This window comes from Rhineura floridana, chromosome 3, assembly GCF_030035675.1.
Source record: "Rhineura floridana isolate rRhiFlo1 chromosome 3, rRhiFlo1.hap2, whole genome shotgun sequence".
Taxonomy (NCBI): Eukaryota; Metazoa; Chordata; class Lepidosauria; order Squamata; family Rhineuridae; genus Rhineura; species Rhineura floridana.
This window is the reverse complement of record NC_084482.1, coordinates 199,777,655-199,804,979: the sequence shown is the minus strand read 5'-3', so window position 1 is coordinate 199,804,979 and position 27,325 is coordinate 199,777,655. Positions and strand designations below refer to the sequence as shown.

At 45.7% G+C, this 27,325-nt stretch overlaps 1 protein-coding gene across 1 annotated transcript in view; it reads left to right on the top strand.

Moving 5' to 3' along the window:
- The window catches only part of LOC133378869 (zinc finger protein 572-like), a 29,940-nt gene extending 12,676 nt beyond the window's left edge, over positions 1–17,264 (top strand). The window contains exons 2-4 of the mRNA XM_061613483.1: positions 4,203–4,327; positions 15,388–16,305; positions 16,649–17,264. Of these exons, the coding sequence (XP_061469467.1) occupies positions 4,203–4,327; positions 15,388–16,305; positions 16,649–16,989 (1,384 nt within the window). The 3' untranslated portion in view covers positions 16,990–17,264. The remainder of the gene's footprint in view (positions 1–4,202; positions 4,328–15,387; positions 16,306–16,648) is intronic.
- Positions 17,265–27,325: the final 10,061 nt, after the last annotated feature.

Sequence of the window (27,325 nt, the reverse complement as noted above, 5' to 3'; positions counted from 1 at the left end):
CTTTCCTATTTTATAGGGTACAGACAGCTGGTATGGTGTAGAGGTTAGAGTGTTGGACTAGGACCTGGGAGACTAGAGTTCAAATCCCCGCTTGGCTATGAAACACACTGAGTGGCTTTGGGTCAGTCACTGTCTCTCAGCCTAATCTACCTCTCGGGACCTTTGTGAGGATAATCATGAGGGGGAGAACTATGTTTGTACACCATCTTGAGCTCCTTGGAGGAAAGGTGAGATAATAAATGTATAATAAAATAATATTTAATTTTATTTAATACTAAAATAATAATAATAATAATAATAATAATAATAATAAATACAATGCTAACTTGAGTCTCTTGCTACTATTTTCCCCCAGGATGAAGATACAGTCCTTTTGAACTCTCCTCCCAGTGGGGCTTCTTCTGAGTGCAGGAGAAAAGCAATTGTTCCCTTTGTGTTGCACTGTGGGAGCGAAGTTATGGCTACTGAGAGCCCCCGGAAGAGGCTTCATTGTGAAGCAACTTGACCTGTCTGCCTGGGCTACTTTGTGGATCCTGTGACTCTAGACTGTGGACACAACTTCTGCCAAACATGTGTGTCTACATGCTGGGAGGAGCCTGGCACGGGGGCCAGGTGACCTCATTGCCGAATGGCTGTTGGGCGGAATTTCAGATCAAACAGGTCTCTAGCAAATGTTGTCGAAATACCTGAACAGCTGAATTCCTCAGGAGCAGAGGGGCTAAAATGCATCACACACCCGGGAGCCATGAATTACTGTTGCAAGGATCATGGACTCTTCTTCTGTGTGGTTTGTGATGCCCTTCAACAGCACAGATGTCGCAGCACTGCGGTCCCTGTAGAGCAGGCTGTGCATGACTACAACATAAGACCTCTGCTATTGATAAGATTCAGGAACAACCAACACTATATTCTGAGAAATACTGGATGGGGTCACAACTCCTGAAAGAGCAGGTTTGTAGTCTGGGGGTGCTCCTGATCCATCTTTGTTGTTAGAGGCCCAGGTGTCCTCTAGGAGTGCCTTGTACTAGCTTTGATGGGTGAGTTAGCTACAGGCTGTTTCTGGACCAGGATAGCCTGACCACCGTCTGGTAACCTGCAGATTGGATTACTGCAATGTGCTCTGAGTGGGCTGCCCTTGAGGTTGGTCTAGAAGCTGCAGCTGGTGCAAATGTGGTGATTTGACTGCTCCCTGGAACAGATTATTGCAAACATGTTACTCCACTGTTGAAAGAATAGCACTGACTGTCCAAGAGCTACTGGGCTGAGTTTCAAGTGTTGGTTTAGGTGTATGAAGCCCTATACAGCTTGGGACCAGGGTACCTGAAAGATCATCTTAGTCCTTATATACCCAATCAGTTACTGTCCTGTGCAAGGGAGAGCCTCCTGCAGGTACAATCTCATCAGGAGGTGTCTTCCGCACAGTATAGGCATTGCACTTCTAGTGTGGTGGCACCTACGCTTTGGAATACCCTCCTCTTAATAATTAGGCGCGAACTGTCTCTGTTGTCTTTCTTGCGCCTATTGAAGATCTTCCTATTCCTTTTTAAATTTTATTTTTCATTTTCAAATACTGTAGTACAGAAAAGGAACTATAACGTATTTCCCCTGCCCCTTCTCTGATGACCCCATTTCGTTCTATAAGGAAGCTATTACAGAGTTTAAATCAACTAGAAGAGTTCATCAAGCCAACCACAGTTTGGGTGCTTGGCAACAATTTTCCTCCTTAGATGTCAATTCAATAAAGGGCATCCATTGGTCTGTGAAAGTGTCTTTCTTCTTAGTGCCTGCTGCTAGTTTCAAGTTTTGCGCCAGTTTTTCCAGCAAAGCAAATGTCCATAATTTTCTATACCATCAGTCCAGTGATAGTCCATCTTAAGTTTTTCCAGCACCAAGCAATTGAATGACGGGCAGCTATCAGCATAAATCCTAATAACTTTTTATAATGTAAATCTGAGTTTTTGTTGTTAAAAGGATTTTATAAAGCAAGTTCATATTTCATGTCATGAGCAAATGCGCACCCTCTTTTGCAGGTGGGGGAGGGAGGGGTGCCCAAACAATAAATCAGGGGTCACACACAAGTAACAGGACTCCTAATACACAGAATATCAAACAGGTGAAGCTTTCCCCATAATTTTAGTTCCAGATTAGAAAAGGGTTACTCTGTTTAATATCGAACAGCTGGTATAGCACAGTGGGGAAGAGAGTCTGGCTGGGAATCCAGAGTCTGTGAGTTAAAATCCCTGCTCATGTCTCCTGGGGATCAAGGGCCAGCTAAAGATCACCCCCACAGTGAGTGGCTCAGGGCAGAGTTTGGAAAAGTTACTTTTTTTGAACTACAACTCCCATCAGCCCAATCCAGTGGCCATGCTGGCTGGGGCTGATGGGAGTTGTAGTTCAAAAAAGTAACTTTTCCAAGCTCTGGCTCAGGGGTTACGTGCCCTGCCCCCTATGCAGCCATGGGCAAGCTGCATATTCCCAGGGAGCCCAGTTGCCCCCCAGCTGGCAGTTGCGGAGAAGGAAGGGGCTGACTTGTGCAGCTGTGGCAAGCTAAGCAGGCCCTAGCCAACTGGGAAAGACTAGCCTCAGAGGGAGGCAATGGTAAACCCCCTCTGAATACCACTTACCATGAAAACCATATTCATAGGGTCGCCATAAGTCAGGATCGACTTGAAGGCAGTCCATTTCCATTTTTCCTGTTTAATATCTGCCTGCCCCATAGCTTTTAAAGGCATCAGAGCCCTGCTCTCCTTCAGTGCCAACCAGAATCCATGCAAAGAATTCCAGTTTCATTAGTTATGAATGAGTTATGTATTGGTTTGTTTATTAGCTGGGGGATTGTTTTATACTGTTTAAATGGTAATCCTGGGACCTTCTGGTGAAGTGCAGATAAGAAATACTCATAAGAATTCTGCTTTTAGGCTACCATCTTAAAGCACACTTAGGAAGCAGTCGAATTAGACTCGTATCTTTCTTGAGCATTTGTTCTGATTTGTTTATGGGTGGGTAATGCGACCACAGAGAGCCAGTGTGGTGTAGTGGTTAAGGTGTTGGACTACTACCTGGGAGACCAGGCTTCAAATCCCCACACAGCCATGAAGCTCACTGGGTGACCTTGAGCCAGTCACTGCCTCTCAGCCTCAGAGGGAGGCAATGGGAAACCCCCTCTGAATACCGCCTACCATGAAAACCCTATTCATAGGGTTGCCCATAAGTCGGAATTGACTTGAAGGCAGTCCATTTCATTTTCTGATGGGACCACAAGCATTCTTCCTGATTTGCTTGCAGGATGTTCACAGTTCTTCGGAGTGCACTGTCGGGGTTCCCCACAGTAACAGGAGAATCACAGAAGGAACGCATTAGGCAGGCAATCTGTTTCTGGCTGGACTCAGTCACTTCCGACCGCAGGAGGTTTGTAGCAGAGCGAGAAAGTCAACACAAAAAGTCCCTGCACACAGAACTGTAAGGTAAATAAAATGGGGTCTAGGCCAATTAAACTTTTTCCTCCAAGCCTTTTTCTAAAAATGTGCATGGCATTTTAATTTTTAATATGGAGAGGGGACACAGACCAGAAAAATGCTTACCATTGTTGTGGGAAACACCTGTTCGATTCTCGCTCTGGTCCAAAGTAAGAAAACACTGGACAGCAGTTCAGGAGTAAAACTACAAAAATAGGTTTTATTGAGAAAAATACAGTGCACTCACACATCAGCGGTATGCTAGATGGGTGGGTCGACCCCAATAGGCAGTCTACGTGGGTATCATACCCTCAGGCGCTGGGGTTTCAGGAAACACACCATATATGGCAGACCCCGTTATTCACACTTGCTGGCTAGTTTCCAGTTGTTTATTCAGTTGCAAATTAACAGTTGCAAATTTCCCTCTGTGTATTCCCCACGATAGGTTTGAAAACCCTTTCCACTTTAGCCTTGCATTTTGCTGAACAAGTGTGATCATGCTTCGCGCGTCAACGGTGTTCTCTCTGCAAGAAGTGGCCTTCACTGAGATGTCACTGTGTTCTAGCTGAGGATTTATTTAGAGCAAAAGTAACTCAGGACAAGCTTTCCTGAGTGAGATTCAGGAGACATAATTTTAGGGGAATAGGCTTGTGAGCCCTAAAAATCTTATCACCCCTTGCTCTCCGTGTGAAGCAGCCAAGGAGCTTCAGCTCTTTAAAGGTTAACAAACGACAACGGAGTGCTCAGAAAGAGTGCAAAAGAGCGACTTCCCTTTCCTGTCCCGCCTTTCTGCAAGAAATGCTATGCGGAAGCCTGTTTGTTTGCAGCGAAGTTAAAGAGGGGGATTGCACGGAGGGTGCCTCAAACTAAAGGTATGCAATTGGGGGCCGAGAGGAATGTTGGAAGAAAGCGAGGATCCCCCCTCCCTTTAAGCGCCAACTCCCCAGCAGACTTAAGATCTGAGAATGCAGTCCTGCCCTCGGCCCTGGGTCCCACCTGCCTCCTACCCTGAGCTTGCTGTGTTTGGGGCCAGATCTAGGTATCCCTCAGGAACATGTGGATTTCTGGTGATGAATTTCATGATCTTAAGCTTTTGAGATGTAGAGGCTTAATAGTTAGAACAGAACTAAGCAGAGAATAGCGAGCTAAACGGAGTGATTCGTTATTAGGTGGCTTCTTCATGTTTCTTGATTTGTTCTTTGCTTCAGCTTTGATAGTTTAGTCTTGAGGCTATTCTTTCAATACCATTCTGCCAGCCCTCCCCAGTTTCCTTTTCTCTTAGAATTAAGGTCACCGTTTAATTTAGAAAAGCAAAAACATGGCCCTGCCCTCATTTTCTTAGGGTAGCCTGGCAGACAAACTGTTTAGCAAGTGACATTTTTCCTGAAATGGATGCAAACTGGTGGGAGCTACTTCCCACCATGCATCATTATGGCACATCCACACTGTACATTGAAAACATATGGCTTCCACCAAAGAGTCCCAGGAGTTGTAGTTTATTAAGGGTGCTGGGAATGTAGCGCAGTGAGGGAAAACTATTATCCAGGATTCGTTGGGGGAAGGCACGTTCTTTCAATTTGTGTTGAATGTGCTTTAAATGTATGGTGTGATCATACACTTCTATCATGTCTCCTCTTAAGCTTTTTTTTCTACAGCAAAAATCCCCAAATGTTGTGACCTTTCCATATCATTTTGGTTGCCCTTTTCTGTATCTTTTTCACCTCTACAATACTATTGTTGACTACAGTCACCCAGAACTGTAGACAGTATTCCAAGTAGGATCACATCTTAGATTTGTACAGTGACGTTATGATATTGGCAGTTTTACTTTCAATCTGTGTCTTAATGATCCCTCACATGGAATTCACCAGTTTCATAGTTTCAACATCAGTACCTTAATTCAGGCATCCACAAGGACCTCAAGGTCTCTTTCTTGGTCAGTCACCACCGGTTCAGTTAAGATTTATTGTTTGACTGTGCATCACTTTACACTTGCTTACATTTAATTGCATTTGCTCTTTAATACCCAAGCCTTCTTGGAGAGTTGCTTTTGGAGTTCCTCACAAACCCTATTTGTTCTAACAACTCTGAACAATTTGATATCAACAGTAAACTTGGTTACCTTACTTCTCACCCAAAATCCATTTCATTTAGGAACAACTTTAAAAGTTCAGGTCCTAATAATGATGATGGGGGGGGCACTCCTTACATCCCTCCATTGTGAGAACTATTCATCTATTCCTGTTCTCTCCTTCCTGATCTTTAAGTACTTACTGATCCATAGGAGCATATATCCTCTTATCCCTTAAGTGCTAAGTTTGGTGGCTCCATGTTTGGTAATTCTGTCTTTAATCATATTTTCCACTACTTTCCCGAAACAGATTTTAAGCTAACAGGCCTCTGATTTCCAGGATACCTTCTATGTCCTTTTGCTTTTAAATTGTAATACATTTGCCAGTCATACATATGTTAGCATGTCTTTGGGAGAAGGTACCTTTTTGTTAGAAGATCAGCAATGTCACATTTGGGTTGTCTTAAGACCTCTCAGGCAGATGCCATCTGGACCTGAGATGATTTGTGAACACTGAAAGAAAATACCCCGCTTGACCCATCTCTCTTCAGAGTCAGAGTGTGAGTGGAGGGCAGATGATGTCCACGCCTTGCCTGGGAGCCTGACATTTTTTACGCTCTTTATTTTTAATTTTTATCTTTTGACGCCTTTAGTATCGCTCCCTCATATATGTATGGATATGTATACATCTATGTAAGGCTGAATGTATGTGTATATATGAAGGCAGCAGCAGAATGGAGGTGAAGAGAGCTGTGGAGGTGAGTGACGATGATGATGTCTGTGTGTGCGTGCGTGCCCTCCATGCGTCCTGCTGCCCCCCCCTCTGGTCATCCCCTGCCCCCCGCACCTCCTGCCGTTCCCCTCATATGTCCTGCTGTCCCCACCGTGTGTCTGGTTCTCACTGCCCTCGATCCCCCCCTGCCGCTGCTGCCGAGGGGGAAGAGAGGAGGCATCAAGAGGAGAGCCAGAAAGACTCTGTTACTCCGGCGGCCATCAGGGCTACTTTTGTAACAGATCCCAGCTCTGTGTGTGTGTGTTTTGCGTGCGTGCTTTTCCTTTCCTGATTTATTCCCCTGATTGCAGGAAGAAAGGGAGGGGGGAGAAAAGAGGCGGTGGTGGGGACCGACAGCACGCGCAAATGGCAGGCGAGCCGTTTTCCTGGGGAAATCAAGGGAAGAGAGCAGTGGCATCACTAGGGTTGGTGTCACCCAGTGTGGTAACTCATGGTGTCACCCCCATGGACCTCCTCCTGTACCAGACCATACAGAATCCTTAGTAATGTTTTTTGTACTAATGTTACTCGTAAATCGTAATTCCCGTATATCACTGAATGTAATGGCAATAGTAATGACATAAACAACTAGCAAAATTAAAATTACACCTTTAAATTACAATATCATACGTACAGCCTAAATGTATTTACACTTACATAGTTTCATGTGGTTAAAGTGAAAATTCTGTAAGAAAACAATAGAATTCTTATGATGCTGAAGTTGGTTCCTAGTTCCCAGTTCCTTTTTGCTTGAAAGTTCAAAACGCTAAAAAAGAAGAAAAGTTGACAGCTACAGCAACTTCAAGCCAAACTTAACATGTCTCTGAACCCCAAAATATATGTTGGGGTACCCTGTATGATATATCACTGTGATCGGGGGACTCTCCCCATCAATAATAATAATAATAAATTTATGCAATCAAAGTCATCAGGCTTCTGATATTATCATATATACATAATGATGTCATAAAATCATAAAAAATAAGTAGCTGGGGGTGCCCACCCCAAAATCTGCTCTGGGCCAGGACAAATAATACACCCCAGGAAAGGGGAGGGTGTCCCCTATGAGATACCACTGCGTCCCGCCTGGCCCAGAGCCACCTTGGAGGTCCTGGCTTTCAGCATCCTACCTAGCAACCTAAATTTTGCTTCCAGGACCTCACGGCTGCATTTCCCCATGTCGTTGGTGCCAACGTGCACCACGACCACTGACTCCTTCCCAGCACTGTCTACCAAACTATCTAAACGACGGGTGATATCCGCAACCTTTGCACCAGGCAGGCAAAACACCTTGCGGTCTACACACCCATCACACACCCCACTGTCTATGTTCCTAATGATCGAATCACCCACTACAAGGATCCCTCCACCCCCTGGAGATATATCCTCGGCACGAGAGGATAGCTGCTCATCCCCCAAGGAATGGGTCCCTTCTAAGGGATCATTTCCCTCTTCCTCAACTGGATGCTCTCCTTCCCCGAGACCATCGTTGTCCATGATAGCAGGAGAGCTATCATTGTTGGAGTGGGACACAGCTATAACGTCCTTGAAGGCCTCCTCCACACACCTCTCTGCCTCTCTCCGCTTTTCCAGGTCCGCCACCTTGGCCTCAAGGAAATGAAGTCGTTCCCGGAGAGCCAGGAGCTCATTGCACCGAGAGCACACCCACGACTTCTGTCCAACAGGCAGATAGTCGTACATGCTGCAGGCGGTGTAAAACACTGGAAAGCCCCCACACCCCTGCTGGCTTCTTACCTGCATAGTTTTGTTTAAGGTTTATTACATCAATGGGTTGGAGACTGCGGTTTAGTTGAGGTCAGGGAACAGACGGGCAGAGTGGGGGGCCCTGGCCTCCTCGCCCTGCTGCCGAACTCGTTCTGCTGCTTAACTCGCCTTGACGCTTTGTCAGCTGGGGCTCCCTCTAGCTCGTGGAGCAGGCTCCCTCGCTAGGGTGCTCTGACTTTATATGTGTGGCTGGTTCCTCCCAGCTACTGCTGCCAGCCAATGATGTGTTACTTGAGGCTGATGGCTATCAGCTGGGGCTTAACTCTTTAGTATTATCTCAGGCTTCCTTCCTTTGAAGGCAGGAAGGCAGGCTTCCTTCCTGAGCGAGGGGCGGGGCTGTTTAAGCTTTTGGCTGCTTTTAATCTCAGCAAGGGGCTGCGCCTTCCAGGCAAGTCTTTTTTGTTTGTTGTTTTCCCACCTAGAACAGCCTGACCTTTCTTTAACCTAGGGAAACAGAGCTTGTGGTTGTGTTTCAGGAAGGCTGAAGCTGCCCTTTTTAGCAAGGACTGAGCTGACTCTCTCCCTGTATGTATCGGTGGAGTTTCCTTTTCCCCCTTCTCTCCGACTGGAATTTAGCCTTGTTTACAGTGTCCCCTGAAGCTTTCCTGCTAGGGTGGTGTTGAACACTAGCTTTCTATAGGCTTCCTTCTCCTAGGATCTGTCTCCTAAGATATAGGTTCTTTCAGGATTTGGCTCCTAGCTCAGGGTGACCTTGGGCTGCCCTTATTTCTTATTGCTCCATTCACTCCAAAGTCCCATTGATTTTCAGCACATTCATGACCTTGTCTACTCAAAAGTAAATCCTATTGAATTCAATGGGATTTACTCTGGAGATATGGGATTAGCAATGCTTTTACCCCCACAAAAGCAAGTATTGGGAAGGTTTTGAAAACACTGCCCAGGATCTGACTCCTACACACAAGAGGGGAAAAAACTGAAATATATATACTTACCCAATTTATGAGATTTTCAGATAAACGGGGGGGGGGGACCACCATTTTCTGGCCTTGCAATGAGGTTTACTAGACACTGCCACAGGTCAAACAAACACTTCACTGATTGGCTGCAATCCTGAACGGGCGGGGTTAAAGCTACGAAGTGCTATACAGTAGTTTAAAAAAAGATTTAACGGGGCGGCTGACGTTTTTATGTATATCTCGAGAACCGGACCACCTAGAAACTTAATTTTTTTAAAATTAAAGCTGAGAATCACCCCCTCTGATGGTATCACCTGGTGTGGTGTGCACCCTCCCGCACCCCCTAGTGACGCCACTGGGGGGCGGCTGACGTTTTTATGTATATCTCGAGAACCGGACCACCTAGAAACTTAATTTTTTTAAAAATTAAAGCTGAGAGTCACCCCCTCTGATGGTGTCACCTGGTGTGGTCCGCACCCCCTGCACCCCCTTAGTGATGCCACTGGTTAACATCCCTCTGAACCCCAAAATATATGTTGGGGTACCCAGTATGATATATCGCTGTGATCAGGGGACTCTCCCCATCAAGAAGAACAATAAATCTATTCAATCAAAACCATCAGGCTTCTGATATTGTCATAAATGAATAATGATGTCGTAAAATCATAAAAAATGAGTAGCTGAGGGTGCCCATCCCAAAATCTGCTCTAGGCCAGGTCAAATCATACATCCCAGGAAAGGGGAGGGTGTCGTTTATGAAATGTCACTGCTTCTCGCCTGACTCAGAGCTTCTGCTGGGTGCAGGGCATGGATGAGAGCATCTAAGCAAAAGCAAAACAGACAAAAACACAAAAGAAACAATAAGTAACTGGGGGTGCCCACCCCAAAATCTGCTCTGGGCCAGGACAAATCATACACCCCAGGAAACAGGAGTGTGTCCTCTGTGAGATGCCAGTGCATCCCACCTGGCCCAGAGCTTCTGCTGGGTGCAGGGCATGCATAAGGGTATTACGCAAAACCAAAATGGACAAAAAGCACACCGAAAAAAATAAGTAACTGGGGGTGTCCACCCCAAGATCTGCTCTAGACCAGGAGAAATCATACACCCCAGGAAACGGGACGGTGTCCTCTATGAGATGCCAGTGTGTCCCGCCTGGCCCAGAGCATCTGCTGGGCACAAGGCACGGATAAGGGCATCTACGCACAACCGAAATGAACAAAAAGAAGCAGGAAAAAAATAAGTAACTGGGGATGCCCACCCCAAACTATGCTGTGTGCCAGGACAAATGATACACCCAGGATAGGGGAGGGTGTCATCTATGAGATGCCAGTGCTTCCCGTCTGGCCCAGAGCTTCTGCTGGGCGCAGGACACGGATAAGGGCATCAATGTACAACACTCGATTTGGGTGGCTGGGTTTTATTTTACCCCCAAAAAATGTCATGTTGCAGAACAGTGTATCTCCATTATGTCTCCTAAGCGGCTATGAAGTGTTTTTAACCTGTCTTCCTGAGAAGAGGAGGGCGATGAAAAAGAGGCTAGCTATGTCTATTCAAATGTCTGCTCACAAGTAAGCCCTGTTGAATTCAGAAGGGCTTCCTGCCCCCCAGGTAAATGTAGTTAGAATTGGAGCCTAATGGGCTCTGGGGCTAGGAAGAGAGGTGAGAACGCTGTCCTGGTTTGTTTAGGCTGCAGTCCAATAACATATACTCAGAAGTAAGTTCCATTGGGTTCTATTGGACTTACTCCTCGGTAAATTCATGGGATTGCCTCCCCACCCCTCATTCCCTTTGCCCCACCGAGTTGATATCTTGCTTTTTCTAAAAGGAGCTCAAAGATGGTTCTTCCCCTCCCCATTGTATGCTCTCAACACCCCTGTGAGGTAGGCTAGACTGAGAGACAGTTACTTGCCCAAGGCGACCCAGCAAGCTTCATGGCTGAGCAGAGATTTGACACCAGGTCTGGCAGGAGGTCCTACTTATCAAGTGTCTCTTTAATTTGGTAGCACGGCATGTTCAGAGACTAATGGTTTGTCCCTAGAAAGACCCTTTCCCCAGTCTTTAATCTACTGTTCTGTCCGTGGCTTGCCCTGGTGCTCTTCTATAACAGTGCTATGTGGCAATAAGAAGTTTCAAGGTTAATTCTGGAATGCCTCCTAATATCTCCACACAGTTGAGTAAGTTGTGAGTGCAGGGAAAGGGCGACTGCAGCATCTGCCTTGCACGCAGAAGGTCCCTCAGGTTCAGTCCCCAACGACATCTCCAGGGAGGAGAGGTGCCATCTGAATCTGAACCTGAGAGACCTTCTGGGAGAGACTCCTGCCTGAAACTCTGGGCAGCTGCTGCCAGTCAGTGTAGACATTACTGGGGTAGATGTACCGATGATATGTGCGTAGAAAATCCTGCTGGAGAACTGAAATCTTCATTTGAAGTGCTTTTTTCAAAGATCTTTGCAAATGACAGGAAAGGGTAGCTTAACCCCCCCCCCCTAGTAATGCCACTGGGGGGCGGCTGATGTTTTTATGTATATCTCGAGAACCGGACCACCTAGAAACTTAATTTTTTTAAAAATTAAAGCTGAGAGTCATCCCCCTCTGATGTTGTCACCTGGTGCGGTCCGCAACCCCCTAGTGATGACACTGTACCAGCTGTAAATGCATTACTAAGGCTGCCCTTAATTTGGAAGCTGGACTTAATTCATTAAGGCTGCAGTCCAATACATGTCTACTCAGAAGTAAACTCTGTTAGATTCAATGGGACTTTTTTTAAAGGAATACTGTTGGTTTGTCCCCTTATCATCTCTCATCCTTGGACCCAGTGGTGGCTTTCTTCCACATCTGTGGATATAGGACTGCAGCCTTAGCCTTTGGAGAAAATATTTTATGGACGTTTGAGGAGTAGCAGACTGATTCTACTCAGGGGAAGGGTTGCAGCTCAGGGGTACAGCAGCTGTTTTGCAGAAGGTTGCAGGTTCAGACCCCAGCATCTCTAGGCAGAACTGGGAGAGAACCCCATCTGAAACCCCGAGGAGCCGATGCCAGTCAGTGTCAACAGTACTATGCTAGATGGACCCATGGTCTGATTTAGAATAAGGCAGCTTCCTCGGTTCCTTTTGAGCCATAAATGCCACAATCACAAGCACAATCCTAGGCATGTCCACTTGGAAGGAAGTGTTGAGATGCAACTCAGCTTGCTGGGGGTTTGTGTGGGGATAGAGAGGAACCTCCAAGCTTCCTCAACTGTCTCGCTGTCCTTTGACCTTCCTTCAGGTGTGTAAACCGATGCTCTTCAGGGTTGCTCACCTCATTTCCTGCTCCTCCCTTCTTCCTCCCTGTCTTTCCTGCAGAGATCACAGGGACAAGCATGGCTCCTTGCATCTCCAGCTATTTTAGCAGAGCTTGGAAAAGTTACTTTTTTGAACTACAACTCCCATTAGCCCAATCCAGTGGCCATGCTGGCTGGGGCTGATGGGAGTTGTAGTTCAAAAAAGTAACTTTTCCAAGCTCTGTATTTTAGTTAGAAGTAGGAACTCTTTGCTATCCAAGTATGTGTTTCTATAATAAACTAAGCTTTCTTATTTTCCGTGAGAGGCATCACTGTGTGACGGGAACCAAAATGGAAGTCTGCTCATACAGCATCCAGTACGCAGCCCCCTTCCAAGCTGTGTGGGTGGTAACTCTGCTAAACTGAATCCAATAGTAAGTACAGCTGTGTTTGATGGGACTTACTCCCTGGTAAGGCTGGACACAAAATTATAGCCTAACTGTGCAATCCTGTGCACATTTCACACAGTCAGAGACAAAGTGCCAACTGAGCTGGATGGGAGGGGGGATGACTGGCTAGTGAGAGTTTGTCTTTAAGGCAGTGTGTGTGTGTGTGTGTTTGTGTGAACCTGGTACCTTCCAGATGTTGTGGAACTCCAGCTCCCATTAGCGCCTCCAACCAATGCTCTAGAGGGCCAAAGGTTAGCAATCCTTCTTTTCAAGTGTCACAAAAGTCTTTGTTTCAAGGGAATTGGGCAGCAGTGTAGTGGCAAATTCAGAAGTGCAGGGTCCCTTCATGACAATCGTGCCACTCCCTCTTCTAAGATTATACAACCTTCTAAGATCATATAATAAAATGAGCATTCACTCTCTTACTTTGTTTGGAGTTCTATTGAGCAATGGATGCAGGATGAGGGTATGTCTCTGAGGTTCAGCAAGATCACTATATATTGCGTATTTTCTTCTATCACTTCTGGTCAAACAAAAGAATCTCAGAGTGAATATAGTACCTCACAAAAGCTGTGAGGTTAACACCCATATAGCTTTCACCTCGTATCCCTAAGATGTAACCTTGCACATCATTAAGTCTGCCTTTTCTTCAAGATGTTCAAGGTGGTGAACATAGTTTTTTCCTCCTCCACAATTTATCCTCACAATATCCCTGTGAGGTAGGTCAGGCTGTGAACGACTGGTCCAAGTTCACCCAGTGACAATCCATCCACCAGTAAGAATTTCTGGACTAAGCATGAGGGTGGGTATGCCCTCTCCCACATTGGCTGCTGGGGAATGGTGGCTTCTTTACCAGGGGAGAAACTTTACTTGTGACAGAGAGAATACAAGACAACTGGAACTATGGTTTATGTCAAAGACTGACAGGAGATAAAGTGGTTTAAGGTGGGGAATGAGTTGGAAAGAAACAAGGACAACATAGGCCAATCTCAAATTAAGGTGGTAAACCAGGGATGGCTAATTTGTGGCCCTCCAGATATGGCTGGACTACAACTCTCATCACCCTTGACTATTGGCCATGCTAGCTTGGGTTGATGGGAGTTGGAGTCAAACAACCTCTGGAGGACCACAGATCCCCCTAGCTTGTGGTAAATTTTTATATGGGGAGCAGTACTACTTCTGACTTCAGATGGGTGCTTACAGGTTCGAAGCCTAACTTTCTCCCTGATGTGCACAGGGATTTTTAAATTTTGTTGTTGTTTGTATGGAGGATCACTCAATCATGTGAGTCCACCCCATCTGTGGTTATTATTATTGCTGATAATTACTGAAAATAATTTTGTTGTATAGAGGAGGGGGGTGTTAAAAATGATCTGCTCCGGGTGTCAAATACGCTAGGTACGCCACTGCAATAAGGGAATAGTGATATTTTCATTGGGGCCTTAAAGGGGCTTGACGGCAGTTCCTAAAGACTCAAGAGATACTGTGGCTGACACCTGCTTCTCAGCGGCTTTTCCCTTAGGGATGAATTCCCTCAATCTCCACCCCAGCCAAATTCACACACAACCTGGTCCAGCTAGTGGGAACAATCTTCCTCCAACCCCAGATCTCCCCTAGTAGAACTTCTGGTTGCTTGGATGCCTCAGCTGATCTTAAAAACCCACCCATGTAGCCTTCCTCTGGTAAGCCTCTCAGCCTCACACAGCCATGGATTCCTTCTTCTGATCTTCATCAACCAAATATTGTTAGCACATTGGGGCAAATAGCTTAATGTTCGGGCTTCTGCTCCACTTTTGTGTCAGCTTTCTCTGACCTCTACCTCATAACTCCCTCATCAATTGCCTTTCCAAACTGCCTTTCCCATTTAACTGCCCATCCTTCACTTTCTAGAGCAACCAGCCCATTGGAGCCTATTGTATCCCAGTCCAATCAAAATGAATTTCCATGATCCAGGCCCCGTCTACCAATATGAAAAGTGACGGTTTTGACAGAAGGTGAAGTTCAGGATAGCCTTCTTACTCCCTTCCTGGCACACCTGCTTTCCATATCACTATTTACCTCCAGGATATTGGTCCTCTCAGGTGTAAAGCTGTTTGGCTACTCAACTGCAGGCTTTTTCCTGATGGTAGATGAGGGAGAAAGGCTGGTTATCACAGCCCACCTTTTAAGGATATTTCCTCCCACATAGCTTTGAGGGGCACTGGGCTCCCTTGGACTATTAAAGCTCAACTCACTAAGTGCAGGTAACAGGGAACTAACATTTTGGGAGGAGATGTGAGATGTCCTCTGGGCAGAGGAAAGGGCCATCTCCCTGTCAGACAGGATCCATCCTAGGTTTGTAAATTCCAGCTGTGAATAAGCACTGGGCAGCCCACCTGAAATGGAGAAACAAGAGAGCAAATATGTGTCACACTCATCTCTCTCTGCATCTCATTTCACAACCTGTTACCAAGAACCTACTGCTAAAATACTCTGATACTCTGGGAACTCTGATATCAACAGAGATCCCAGAAATATGTTTTCAAAGTACAGATCATAATATATTCACAGCATTTGTTGTTCACCGCCCAGAGAGCTGTTGCTAGTTGGGCGGTATAAAAATCCAATAAATAATAAATAATAATAAATAATAATTTCTCCACAGCATTTTATCACCTTTCCTTTTCATTCCATCAGGATACATCTGGGGGGTGAAGGCTGAGGGAGAACCATCAGGAGTATCACTGGACAAAGCTGAGGAGCAGGTGCAGGAACAGAAACTGAGGAGTCAAGATGGAGCAAAGAGACAAGAGGGGAGACCAACGCAGACGCCAGGAGATGAATTTGGAACTTCTCAGGGTGGTGAATATAAAATTCAACAGGAAACTGAATTGAAGTATGAATGCTTGGAATGTGAAAAGAGTTTTCAGTACAGCTCAGATCTTACTTCACATGAAAGAATGCATACAGGAGGGAAACCATATAAATGCCTGGAGTGTGGAAAGAGCTTCAGTTGCAGTGGCCACCTTACTGCACATCACAGAACTCATACAGGGGACAAACCTTATAAATGCTTGGAGTGTGGAAAGAGCTTCAGTGAGAATAGCACCCTTAGTAAACATAGAAGAACTCATACAGGGGACAAAACTTATAAATGTTTGGAGTGTGGAAAGAGCTTCAGTCGGAGTGACACCCTTACTTTGCATCACAGAACTCATACAGGGGACAAACCTTATAAATGCTTCGAGTGTGGAAAGAGCTTCAGTTGCAGTGGCCACCTTACTGTGCATCACAGAACTCATACAGGGGACAAACCTTATAAATGCTTGGAGTGTGGAAAGACCTACAGTCAGAGTAGCAACCTTAGTAGACATGAAAAAACTCATATAGGTGACAAACCTTATAAATGCTTGGAGCGTGGAAAGGGCTTCAATCAGAGTAGCAGCCTTAGTTTGCATCACACAATTCATACAGGGGACAAACCTTATAAATGCTTTGAGTGTGGAAAGAGCTTCAGTCAGAGTAGCAGCCTTACTGTGCATCACAGAACTCATACGGGGACAAACCTTATAAATGCTTGGAGTGTGGAAAGAGCTTCAGTAACAGTAGCCACATGACTAGGCATCGAAAAACTCATACAAGGGGACAAACCTTATAAATGCTTGGAGTGTGGAAAGAGCTTCAGTCAGAGTAGCAGCCTTAGTTTGCATCACAGAACTCATACAGGGGACAAACCTTATAAATGCTTTGAGTGTGGAAAGAGCTTCAGTCAGAGTAGCAGCCTTACTGTGCATCACAGAACTCATACGGGGACAAACCTTATAAATGCTTGGAGTGTGGAAAGAGCTTCAGTAACAGTAGCCACATGACTAGGCATCGAAAAACTCATACAAGGGGACAAACCTTATAAATGCTTGGAGTGTGGAAAGAGCTTCAGTCACAGTAGCCACATGACTAGGCATCGAAAAACTTATACAAGGGGACAAACCTTATAAATGCTTGGAGTGTGGAAAGAGCTTCAGTGCGAGTAGCACCCTTAGTAAACATAGAAGAACTCATACAGGGGACAAACCTTATAAGTGCTTGGAGTGTGGAAAGAGCTTCAGTCGGAGTGACACCCTTACTTTGCATCACAGAACTCATACAGGGGACAAACCTTATAAATGCTTCGAGTGTGGAAAGACCTTCAATCGGAGTAGCAGCCTTAGTTTGCATCACAGAACTCATACAGGGGACTGTGATGTTCCTGCTTATATTGTAAATATGGTAAGTGCTGCTTATATAGAAGATATAGGGTAAGTGGAGTGAAAGAGGAGGGGGAGTACATGAGCAGTAGAATGCTGGATGATTGGCTGAGCATTTGAATGGCTGGCAGTATAAATGGAAGAATGACAGTTGAATCTGGGAAGTGGATGTTAGAGGTTTAGAGAGGTGAAAGAGGTTTTGGTGGTGTTTGGAGGTCGTTGTTGTTGAGAGTGAGTCGGAGTTCTGAGGCAATTAATGAGAAGTAAAGTACATGTCAGAATATAGATGAAACCATACGCTTGTAAACAAAGTCTTAAGTAATCTTGTTATTTCTAATACTAAATAAATATTTCTTGGTTAAACAAAAGCCTGATTCCTGCAGCTGGGAAACACAAACCAGGGGGGATAGCAAGTAACCAAAGCTGAACAGTTGTATCAAATGGTGGCAGTGGCGGAGCAGAGGAAATTGTATCCATTACCACAGAGGAAACCCAGGGCTTTAAGCTTCAAAGTCAAGGGGCTGCAGGGGGTGTTAGAAATTACCTATACCCAGTGACACAAGGTATCGGAATAGCCAGGCAGAAACTAGGCACAGCGTATTGGGTTACAGAGTGTCGGGTAGTGTGGCCTATGGGGATCTGTTGAGATCTGTGCTAGAGCTGCAAAGGGTAAGGAGAAAACCTGACGTTCCTGTCTGCTGGTAGCCACAAGTGAGAGCTTCACAGGTGGTGCTGGGGAAGGACGTCGCAGGGACAAACCTTATAAATGCTTGGACTGTGGAAAGAGCTTCAGTCACAGTAGCCACATGACTTCGCATCAAAGAACTCACACGGGACAAACCTTATACATGCTTGTAGGGTCAAAAGAGCTTTTGTCAGAATGGCCATCTTCAGGCACATCAAAGGATCCATAAAATGCTTGGAATGTGGAAGAAGCTTTACGCAATTTTCCACTTTTTCTGTGCATCAAAGGATCCATACAGGGAAGCAGGGCTACCAACAGGATTTTCTGGGCTCGGTATACTGTATGTATATTGGGACCTCTACTGCACTCCCCAAAGACACAAATTTGCATAAAATGTGCATACACTTTATGTCAAATGCAAATTTGTAGCCTCTTTTGCAGATGAGAGTGGAGCACCAAAAATAATCCAGGGGTCACACTCAAATAATAAGCTATCCAACAGAAAGAATATCAAGAGGTGAAGCTTTCACTATAATACTATACTATTAAAAGGCAGACGTTAATCTTTCTGCCACATTATAGCTATTCAAGGCATGACAGCCCTGCTTTCTTGCAATACCAACCCTAAACCATGCAAAGAACTCATGTTTCATGAGTTGTAAGTGAATTGTATTACTGTAAGTTTTTCATGTGCTGATCTTAGGCAAGATCAGGTGTTCTATTTCTGTTGGAGGGAATCAAAATTGATTTAAGATATCTAATAGTATCCCCATGGACTTTTTATCTCTAGATATATACAAAGCATTTGACTGTGTACACTGGCCCCTTTTAACTGAGGTAGCAAAAAGAGTGAATTTTGGAAAGCAATTTTTAACCATTTTAAACCAAATTTACTCACCTTCTACAGCAGTGATTAAGATAAATGGTAGAGATTCTCCACTATTTACAATCCATAGAGGAACGAAACAAGGATGACCTCTCTCTCCTCTCCTGTTCTTGATGGTGATGGAACCTTTAGCACAACGTCTGAGACAAAACCAAAATATTAAAGGAATATGAATAAATCAGGACACACATCTCTGTATGTATGCTGATGACATGGCATTGACAATGACCAATTCTTTGGAAGCAGCACTCCCATTACAGACAGAATTAGAGCAATTTGCAGGGGTTTCCGGCCTACAAGTTAATCTAACAAAATCGGAAGCAATGTGCTTCCACTTACCTCCAGAGACACAATGCCAATTCTCAGCTGCTCTAGGTATTCGTTTATGTCCAAAGCAGCTGTGATACCTGGGAGTGCAAATACTTAGAAACCTTAATAAACTATTTATGGTTAACTACAGACCAATTTGGTATGCATTAAAAGGTGATATGAATAAGTGGGCTAAGTTGCAACTTTCACTATCAGCAAGGATCTCCGCAATTAGAATTACATTGTTACCTAAGTTAACCTTTTTATTTCATTTTATTTTTAGTTCACATCCCAGAAAAACAATTAAAGATTTGGCAAAAAGAAATTGAACAATATTTTTAATAAAAAATTAACCAGAATTAAAAAACATGATTATACAGACAGTCCTAAAAGCGGGGATGGAGAATTCCACATTGAAAACACTGTTTTGATGCCAATCAGTTATATCATCTTATTTTTATAATATTGCATAGTAAAATAAAAAGATGGGTTAAACTAGAAAATATTTTAATGAAAGGTATTCCATTAGGGGTAATACTCTTTAGAAAACCCACACAACAACGAAAAGAAAATCCCTTCACCAATACTTTACTACAAAGATGGGGAAAACATCTTTCATCTAAGACATCATCTATGACACCACTCTTTTTTCACCCAGAATTTTATAACAATAGGTACTTACCTTGGCAGCAATGGAGAGAGAAGGGGTTTTATCGTCTTCGTGCTTTTTATGTGAATGCTTCTCCAATAACAAAGCAGGCCTTTACAACAGCACTGGAGGGACAAAAACTTCAGTGGTTACACTGGAGACAGTTAGCAGACTTTATCCACTATCCTAACATTAAAGAAGGAGGAAGAGCAAGTTTATCCCCCTTTGAAAATATATTGGCAGCAAGAGACAGGGATAGGGGTATTGTTTCAAAATTTTATCAACTTTTATTAGATAAAGAAGGAGAGATCTTATCTGGATTAACGAGAGTATGAGAAGGTGATTGGGAAGTAGAAGCCGAGGAAGAATGAGAAAAGTTTCGGAACAAACCTCTGGTGACCAAATAAGAGAAACCATGATAAAAAAGCTCACAGATGGTATTTAACACCAATACATCTATCTCGAATTAATCGGATACACTCCCGCAGATGTTGGAGAGGATGTGCAATGGCCGGAACTTACCACCACATGTGGTGGGAGTGTGCTTCAGTACAAAAATGTTGGATTTTATTAATATTTAATGAAATTGAAATAATCATCTCCAAACAATAGACAAAACACCATAATTGGTGGTGCTGAATCTATTTGAAGGAGCAAACAAAGGTATAATCTACAAAACTCTGTTAGGTCCCTTATTGATGGCTGCCAGAATCACCATAGCTACGCATTAGAAAACATTACAAGGAGCTACAGTAGATTATTGGTATATGCAATATTCTGCAGCAGAGTGGGAGGGGGGATTTCATTTGTCCTCATTATATAATTTTCTTTTTATGTCAAACAGTACTCGTGTTTGGAGGCTGTAATTGATGTATAATTTTGTATCCAAAAAGTTAATAAAAAATTATATACAACAAAATTGATTTAAGATTTACAGCAGTTCTGTCCAGATGCTCATCCTGGGATACAGTCAAGATTTAAATAGTTAAAAAGCAAACCCTTTATTCATTTGTTGTGCTATATTTGAATATTTCATAAAAATATAACTTTTTTTTTCTTTTTCATTTCTGAGGGAAAAAAACTGAAATGTCCACTTGGCCTTTAAGCTCAGTAGGTGCCCCTGGGCCAATCGTTATCTCTTACCTACCTTGCAGGCTTGTTGTGAGGATAAAATGGAAATGGGCAGAGCTCTGTACATCACCTTGACAGCTTTGAATAACAACAACAAAAATTTAAGTGTTTATACCAGCACACCAACCCACCCAAGAACTCCCATATTCCCCCCTCCCCACATATTGCTGCTACAGTCAACTGAACCAACCCCCCCCATCTCACTGCTGCCTTTCCCTGAAAAAACATAAGCAAACCAAGAAATCTGATAACAGCACTCCAGTTACGAAGCACACAGTAAATATTTCCATCCACTCCAACGCTGCAATGTCCATGCTGTAAAACAAGAGCAACAAAACATTTGGGCAACTTGGTATATATATATAAAAATTAGCATGTGTAACTTCATAATTTGTAATACGGCACAGACCAAAAAAGGTGAGGAGACACTAGAAATAAATACACAAAGCTGGGAAACAGCCATCACCCCCCACTCTCCATGCTTTGACTGCTAATTTCTGCTCCTGATTTTTTTACAGCAAACAGAACAGTACTCTGAACATGTACATCTTCACATTTTAAACTCACTTAACTCATCATTGCTTTGCTCACTTCCTGCCTTAAGCCAGTTACCAACCATCATCTGAACCTACTTCAGATGGCTGTTGTGAAGATATGGAAAAATGGACTGCCTTCAAGTCAACCCTGCCTTATGGTGACCCTATGAATAGGGTTTTCATAAGTGGTATTCAGAGGAGGTTTTCCATTGTCTTCCTCTGAGGTTGAGAGGCAGTGACTGGCCCAAGGTCACCCAGTGAGCTTCATGGCTGTGTGCGGATTCGAACCCTGGTCTCCCAGGTCACAGTCCAGCACCTTAACCACTACACTACGCTGGCCCTCTAGTAAAGAAAGATACAGAAGGAGGTATAAAACAATTGCAAAAGGGGATTTAGTGCTTGTATCACAGGCATCAGATCTTGCTTTCTTTAAAGTGAAGATTCTTCGTAAAGGTGTCATGGGACAATGGTGAAAATAGACCCAGTACCTGCAGGAGGAAGGGGACCACCATCACCCAGGGAAGGAGGAGAGCCATTTGCTGCTGCTGTCTGCTTGCCTGCTTGCTCGCTGCTGCTCTGCTACTACTACCACCCTCTCCCTGTTGGACTTCTGCTTTGCAGGGGTCACGCCTTGCAGGACCAGGCCCCCAGGCACTCAGGCAGCTGTTGCTGATTTCATCTACCTGTCCCTTCCCTGGAAGGGATACATAAGCTGGCTGGCTGAGGTCGCTTGGGAGACCTAGTGCCTGCAGGAAGAAGGGGACCACCACTGCCCAGGGAAGGAGGAGAGCCGTTTGCTGCTGCTCCTGCCTGCCTGCCGCTGCCGCCGCCGCCGCTGCTGCTTCCACTGCCGCCGCTTCCACTGCCGCCGCTGCTGCCGCCGCTGCTGCCTGCTTGCCTGCTTGCTTGCTTGCTTGCTTGCTTGCTGCTGTTGCTCGGCTACTACCACCACCCTCTCCCTGTTGGACTTCTGCTCTGCAGGTGTCATGCCTTGCAGGCCCAGGCCCCCAGGCACTCAGCCAGCTGTTGCTGATAACATCCACCTGTCCCTTCCCTGGAGGGGATACATAAGCCAACTGGCTGAGATGGCTGCTGTTCTGCACACTGCCTGGCTTTTTGTGGGACTTGTGGGTCTTGAGTCATGTACCTGGGAAAGAGGACTCAGAGTTAAGTGGGGGACTTCAGGGGGCCCCAATCAGTGTAGTGATGGGTAGATATGGAGTTGTAAGGAGGACTTGCCAGGTAAGGGGAACACAACACAGACACTGAACGACTGTGCCTTGTTCCGGTCCTCCCCACACCTGCAGGTTTGTTGATTGCCCTATCAGCCAGCTCTCTGTCAGGCCCAGGATGCGACTCAGGAAACAGACCAGAGGTTGTAGTTAATTCGTGTTTTATTAGGGTAATGTCCGAACAAAGACTGCGCTTTCTCATGAAGCAATACAGGGATACAGGTCCTGCGACATTGGGAGAAAGTTGACAGAGCAAGGGGCTGCTTCCCGCCTGTTCTTTAAGAAGGGGCTAAACGGGCGTGCAACCTTTCGCTCCTCCTTAACTCCCCCTCAGGTACTGCCCGCCTTCCCCCCTTCTCTCCTGTCTTTTCAACCATCTGCGTGTGCGTGGTGAGGGGGGAGGCATCACCTCCTCCTCTTCTGAAGTGTCTGATTCCACTATGGGTGATAAAGAAGGAACTGAGGGTAAACCATCTCTCCACCTTTCTGCTGTGATCAGCCCTCCCTCTTGCTCTGAGCTGTGGAGAAGGGAGGGCCTGGGAATGTCTGGGGGGGATTCTGAAACTTCAAGGCTCTCAGGCTCCCCGTTGCTAGGCGACCCTATCTCTGGCATGTCCTCTGTTTTGGCTTCGCTCCACAGAGGGTAAGTTCCTCCCTCCTCCCTCTACCAGCCATCTGAATCCTCTCCTTCCAACCCCCCAGGAGCCCAGCTCATCCTCCCGACACCATCCCCCCTCCCAAGCTGTGCCCCCCTCCCCCTGTCTGGCTTGGGGTGGTGAGGAAAACATTGATGGAAAAGTTTTACTAACTCTGGAGCATGCACATCATCTGCATTTTCCCATGATCTGTCAGCCACTCCATAGCCCTTCCAGTGAATCAAATACTGCAGCTTGTGGCGTCTGATCCTGGAATCTAAGATCTCCTCAACTTCAAACTCAAGCTGCTCATTTATCAGGAGTGGAGCTCCGGGAGGCTCCTCCGGCCGCAGCTCACTGGGAGGGGCAGCTTTCGTCAAGAGTGATCGATGAAACACAGGATGTATTTTAAACGTGTCAGGTAGCTTCAGCCGGTACGCCACAGGATTAATTTGAGTTTCTATTTCAAAAGGACCCACCCTTTTGTCTTGTAATTTTCTACATTTGCCCGGCATCTGGAGGAAACGGGTGGACAGCCATACCTGGTCTCCTGGTTGAAGGGGGGGGCCCTCCTTCCTGTGCAGGTCAGCAACTCGCTTGTACTCTGTTTTGGCTTTGTTTAACTGCTGTTTCAGTGTTTGTTGCGCCGCTTGCAATTCTTTTAGGAAGTCCTCAGCTGCCGGTACCAGCATTCCTTCTGAGCTGCTTGGAAAGACTTTAGGATGGAATCCATAATTCGCGAAGAATGGGGTTTGTTGAGTGCTGGAGTGTAGAGAATTGTTGTAGGCGAACTCTGCAAAATGCAAATATGATACCCAGTCAGTCTGTTGATAGGACACATAACTTCTTAAATATCTTTCCAAAACGGCGTTCAAGCGTTCCGTTTGCCCATCTGTCTGGGGGTGATGGGCGGAGGAGAGTTTTAATTCCGTCTGCAACTGTTTCCACATTGTTCTCCAAAATTTGGCTGTGAACTGAGTTCCTCGGTCTGAGACTACACTGTTTGGCAACCCATGCAGTCGGTAGACTTCTTTGATGAATAACTTGGCCGTTTCTTTAGCCTCTAAGGCCCCTGCACAAGGGAGGAAATGCGCCATTTTGGTGAGTAGATCTACCACGACTAAAACGGCTGTCATTCCTTGGGATTTGGGTAGATCAGTTATAAAATCCATGGAGAGATCCTTCCAGGGTTCATGGGGGACAGGTAGCGGTTGTAACAGTCCTGCTGGTTTTCCTGTTTGTGTTTTTGTCCGCAGACAGACAGAGCAGGACTTTACATAGCTTTCAATATCCCTACGCATTTTAGGCCACCAGAAGTCCTTGGGCACGTTCTGAATGGTCTTGTAAATCCCAAAGTGTCCCGCTGTGATGGAATCATGACACTGGCGTAGGATTCTGAGCCTTAATTCTCCTTCTGGCACATATCTGGCTGTTTTGAACCATAATAGTCCATTCCTCCAGTGAAAGGTTACTTCTGAGTCTTGACTTTGTCCCGTCTCCTGCCCATATTTTAGTACGTCTGCATCTTCTTGTTGTGCCTTTTTGAGTTCCTCTTCCCACGAAGACTGGCATGATCCCAACATTAATTTCTCTGGCGGGATCACGTACTGAGGCTGGTCCTCGGATTCACTTTCTTTGTACTGTGGCTGTCTGGATAAGGCATCAGCTCTCTGGTTTTTGGCTTGGGCTTGGTAAGTGATCTTGAAGTTAAACCTGGTGAAGAACTGGGACCATCTTATTTGTCTCTGGTTCAGCTTTCTGGCAGTTTGGAGGCTTTCCAGGTTCTTGTGGTCGGAGCGCACTTCGATCTGATGAGGGGCCCCCTCTAGGTATTGTCTCCAGTTTTCAAAAGAGTCCTTGATGGCCAGCAGCTCCTTCTCCCAAACTGTGTAATTCTTCTCTGCAGGCTTTAACTTCCGAGAGAAGTACGCACAGGGGTGCAGCTCCTTTCCTTCTTGGTCTAATTGCAGAAGGACCCCCCCGATAGCAAAATCTGAAGCATCTGCTTCCACGATGAAAGGGCGGGTCGGGTCAGCAAAGTGCAGAATGGGCTCGGAAGCGAACCTTCTCTTCAGCTCCTCAAAGGCCTGGGTGGCATCCTCTGTCCATTGAAACTTCTTCTTTCCCCTTAAGCAGTCAGTCAGAGGAGCTGTCAATTTGGAAAACCCTGGAATGAACTTTCTGTAATAATTGGCAAACCCCAAAAACCGTTGTACATCCTTTTTGGTGACAGGTTGGCCCCAGTCCAATATACAGCTTACTTTCCCTGGGTCCATCTCCACGCCTTCTGCTGAGATTCGATATCCAAGGAAGTCTAGAGACTTTAGGTCAAATCCACATTTCTCTAATTTAGCATACAGGTGATTTTCTCTCAGTCTCTGCAACACCGTCTTCACATGCTGGTCGTGGTCTTCCTGGTTCTTTGAGAACACCAGGATATCATCTAAGTAACAGATTACATATGTGTCCAACAAGTCTCTAAACACGTCGTTCATGAATTTTTGAAAAATTCCTGGACTTCCACAAAGTCCGAACGGCATGACCAGGTATTCATACTGTCCGTAAGCGGTCAAGAACCCTGTTTTCCATTCATCTCCCTGCTTCATCCTGACCAGATTGTACGCTCCTCTCAAATCCAACTTTGTGAAGATTTTTGCAGAGCGCAGTCGGTCCAACAACTCTGAGATCAGGGGCAGCGGGTAGCTGTTGGGGATGGTGATCTGGTTCAATGCGCGATAGTCGTTACAGGGTCTGAGTTCCCCCCTTCTTTTTCACAAACAATAGTGGCGCTCCAGCAGGGGATTGTGAGGGGCGTACGAATCCTCGTCTCAGGTTTTTATCCAGGAATTCCTTCAGGGCCTCCCTCTCAATCTCTTTGAGAGAGTAGATTCTCCCTGATGGAATGCTGGCTCCTGGCACTAGATCAATCGCACAGTCGTAAGGGCGGTGGGGGGGTAAAGTCTCTGCCTCCTTTTCATCAAACACATCTTTGAATTCTTCATACTTTGGCGGCAGGGTCACTTGCTCAATCTCTTGCACTGCCCCCGCTAAGGTGTTCTTGATTCCTTCAGGTTGACAGTTCTCCTGGCAATACTGTGAGGTGAACCACACCACCGCCTCCTTCCAACTTATTTTGGGTTCATGCTTTGCTAGCCAGGGCATTCCCAGAATCACCTCAAAGTTCGAGAGATCTGACACGTATAGCGAAATGAACTCTTCGTGCCCAGGGATTTGAAGTTTCACTTCCTCCGTGGCTTGTGTCACCCCTTCTGACTTCAGGGGTCTCCCATCGATAGTCTCCACAGCTAGGGGAGTGTTCAGTTTCCACCGGGAAATTCCATGATGCTTGACTAACTTTGCATCAATAAAATTTGTGGAGGCTCCACTGTCAATTAAGGCAGTGGAATTAAACACCACTCCTCTGGAAGTTGTAATCTGAATAGGCAAGACCAACACCCCCTTTGAGGGAGGTTGGATCGTTGGGGGGCCTTTATACAACGCTGCCCCCAGTCCACCGGCCTGCACGTGGACTGGGTGTTCTAGTTTCCCGACGGCTCAGCTTTCCCCCCTTTTAGTCCACAGTCTCTGGCCACGTGGCCCGGCTTTGAACAATAAAAGCATAAACGTTCTCGGCGGCGTCTTTCCTTTTCTTCTTCCGACAGTCTTGGCCTAGCCCCTCCCTGTCCCTCAGCTGCATTACCTGCCATTCCTGCAGAGGGAAGGGTCTTGCTGCGAGATGCCGAGGCTGAGTATCTCGGGACCTCCTGCTTCCTTTCCAGGCGCCTTCCTTCCATCCGGTGATCTATCTGTAGGCATAGCTGGATGAGCCCTGGTAGGTCAGCGGGGGGGGGAGGTCCTGGCCAACTCATCCAGGATTTCAGCATTTAATCCACTCCGGTACATAAACATCAGGGTGGCGTCATTGTAACCAGTTTCCTGGGACAGAATTTTAAAAGCGTTAGTGTACTCAGAAACGGTCCCTTTAGCTTGCTTCAGAGCGCCTAGTTGCCGCGCTACTGTTTCAGCTCTTTGTGGGTCTTGGAACATCTCGGTCATCTCCTGTATAAATCCTCTGTACCTTCTTAAGACAGTATCTTTTCTCACGAGATACGGAGTCACCCATTTTGCAGCTTCTCCCTCCAGGAGGCTAATCACGAAGGCCACTTTAGCCCCATTGTCTGGAAACTCCATGTGCCTGACATCCAGATATGACTCACATTGAGCCACGAAAGTTGCCAACTGATCACTTTGTCCCGCGTATTTTGGGGGCAATCCAATGGGAACCTTTACTGCGGCAGCTGGAGGGGCTGTTTGCATCTGGTCTATCG